General features: G+C 48.7%; 1 protein-coding gene across 1 annotated transcript; it reads right to left on the bottom strand.

The window, feature by feature from the left end:
* Positions 1-352: 352 nt before the first annotated feature.
* On the bottom strand, positions 353-1,286 carry LOC119848089 (chemokine-like receptor 1). The gene has a single exon (XM_038383467.2). It carries the CDS (start codon positions 1,261-1,263, stop codon positions 406-408), a length of 858 nt encoding a protein of 285 aa, XP_038239395.1. The 5' UTR covers positions 1,264-1,286; the 3' UTR covers positions 353-405.
* Between the last annotated feature and the right edge of the window lie 1,426 nt (positions 1,287-2,712).

Genomic DNA, 2,712 nt, shown 5'->3' with positions numbered 1-2,712 from the left:
TGGGAAATTGCTCCAGTCGTCAGTTACTCTGATCATTACAAATTTGCACCTCCTTTCCAGTTTGAATTTGTCTAGGTTCAACTTCTGTTCACTGGATCATGTTAGACCTTCCTCTGGTAGATTGAAGAGCACTTTATTAAATATTTTTTCCTCATGTAGGTACTTACAGACTGTGAACAAGTCACCCCTTTTCCTTCTCTTTGTTAAGCTAAATAGATTGGGCTCCTTGAGTCTCTCACTCTAAGGCAGGTTTTCCAATCCTGCTATCATTCTTGTGGCTTTTCGTTGAGTAAGGCAAAAAAAATTCTCTTGCTAAACAGGACAATTTTGGGATCAAGAGGAAGTTATGGGTCACAGCTAACAGATTTCTTTCTCCATGCAAATATCGACAATTCATCCATTCCTCTATTCAGGCACCGCCAAATTCTCTGTGGTTTGGGCTCTGCATGAATGTTGCCGGTATCTCAGAAACTCTTCCTCCATGATGAGGTAGAAGATGGGGTTGAGGCAACTGTTGAAATATGTCAGGATACAAGCAAAAGTGCTTCCCATTTTCAGAGTAGGCAGAGGGTACTTAGCTGAGATCTGCAGGAAGAAGAAGACATGATACAGCAGCCAGCAGATGAAAAAGGTCAGGATCAAACCAAGAAGGATCTTGAGTGGCTTGGTGGACTGGTTCAGCCTGTTCCTTAGCTTGGCACCTAGAAAGATGTAGAAGGTTGGGATCAAGATCAAAGCTAATGGGATCAGAAACCCAAACAGGAACTGGATCACAATGGCAGCCTTCACCCTCCCTTCATCTAGTTGGAAATTCATGTCAGTGCTGGCAGGTGAGAGCAGGGATTCCCAGAGATAACCGTACCGCAAGCTGAACCAAGCAGACAGGGCCCACATGCCCATAACCATTCTGAAAGCCAGGAGTGGTGTCCGGCATGTCTGGGCCCACTCAGGGTGTGCCACAAGGATGCAGCGATCAACACTGAGGGCCGTGAGGAGGAAGGTGCTGAAGAACATGTGGAAGGAGGTGAGGGTGCTGCTCAGCCCCTTTGCCCAGTCTAAGTCCAGGATGAAGATGGAGGTGAATCTGAGGGGCAGTAAGAAGATGAAGATGAAATCTGCCATGCCCCAGCTCCAGAACCACACAGCGCTGGCCGTCCTCTCCAGACGGCAGCTGGCAACGGAGAGGACATAGTCATTCAACGGCACCCCGGCGAAGAAGGCCATGCCACACAGCACCAGGAAGAGAATTGGGAGGAACACCATTCTTGGAAGAGTTGCAGTCACAATATCCCCTCCTCCTCCTCCTCCTCAGGACATGGCACGAGCAGCGTAGACGTTGTACTGAGCAAAGGAAGGAAAACGAATGAAACGGGCTCCAGGAGGGGAACATGGGCAGAGTTTGGTTTCTACTAACCCAAATTTTAAGAAACACACCGCTTTGCTTCTTGCTGAAAAGTTGGAATTCTAGGCAAGGAGAGGTTGACAATGGGGGTGTCCAGGATGCAGAGACAGAGATATGAGAGACCCCCAACGAATACTTACTAAAATTCCCAAATAATCTTTTTGCTGTTAGTTTCCCAAAGTAGCTGGTTATTCCCTTCTTGATTAGAAAAAATTAATGAATGATCATTTCCCCCTTTTCTTTTGAAATAATGGAATTTTTGAAAGTGATTCTTCTCCACCCCTTTCATTTTGAAGTGTAGTTTTTGTATGGTTTTGGCCATTTTGGGGTGCGGGGGGGCAGCAGTATGAGTTAATAGAGCCGTGTGGGCAAAATCCCCACTGAAAGAACCCCTATAGAAACCTCCACTGACGGAGAGCAATTCCCCAGAAGGAGAAAAGTAAGATTGAAAAGACAATGATGACAAAAAAGCCACCTGGCAAAACACCAGGGGAAAAAGAGACCAGTAACAAGTCAAAAGATTATTTTTAATTGCTAGTCTATTTTAGTGGGTAGACAGGGAGTCTGGACTCCTCGGCTTCATCCCAGACTCCGTCACTGAACTGGTTGGGGAGCCTGGACAAGTCACACCACGGCCCCATGCCTCAGTTTCCCCTCCAAACATTTGTCTGTTTAGAGTGTGAGCTCACTGTTTCTCCCTGTGGGTCTGTGCAACACTTGGAAGATGGGGCCCCCAAGCTTGGTCACGATCTGTGTACAACAAGCATGATGGGGGACCCTGACCTCTGAAAACAGGACCCACAAGTAATTTCAACCGGCTCTATCCAGAGCAGATGAAGGGGGGGATAGAGGCACCAATAAGAGGGGAGATCCAGGAGGTAGCGGGTGGAGGGGGCAGAATGAGATCCAGTGGGGTAGCTGAAGGGATTACCTCATTTCCTTAATTGTGTCTTGGTCTCAGAGTCGACCCCCGTCCCAGGTCTGCAATGCGACGTTTGCAGCTTGCCCAGACTGGGTCAGCCCAGAGCAGGAGGCTGTTCACGTGCGGATATATTGGGGGGAGGGAATGGGGGGAATTCACAGGATGTGGCTGGGTCTGATCACATCTGCAAAGCCTCAAAAGTCTTCATCAACCACAGCTACATGCAGACATCACATGAATGACAAGCTCCCCCCACCCCTCCCCCATGCTGGGCCCTAGCAAGATGTCTGCATTTGGCTGTCCACATCTGGCAGCAGACAAGGGGGGTCCCCACTGGGGAGCAGAGACTGAGATAGTCATGCACAGCCAACTCCACAGGGCGAGGTCC

The sequence above is a fragment of the Dermochelys coriacea genome, chromosome 24 (genome assembly GCF_009764565.3).
Source record: "Dermochelys coriacea isolate rDerCor1 chromosome 24, rDerCor1.pri.v4, whole genome shotgun sequence".
Taxonomy (NCBI): Eukaryota; Metazoa; Chordata; order Testudines; family Dermochelyidae; genus Dermochelys; species Dermochelys coriacea.
The sequence above is the reverse complement of the archived record's forward strand: the minus strand, read 5'-3'. Positions and strand labels throughout refer to the sequence as shown.

Bases quoted from the DNA above. Each gene is read 5' to 3' on its own strand.
- LOC119848089 (XM_038383467.2), bottom strand. From the start codon at position 1,263: ATGGTGTTCCTCCCAATTCTCTTCCTGGTGCTGTGTGGCATGGCCTTC.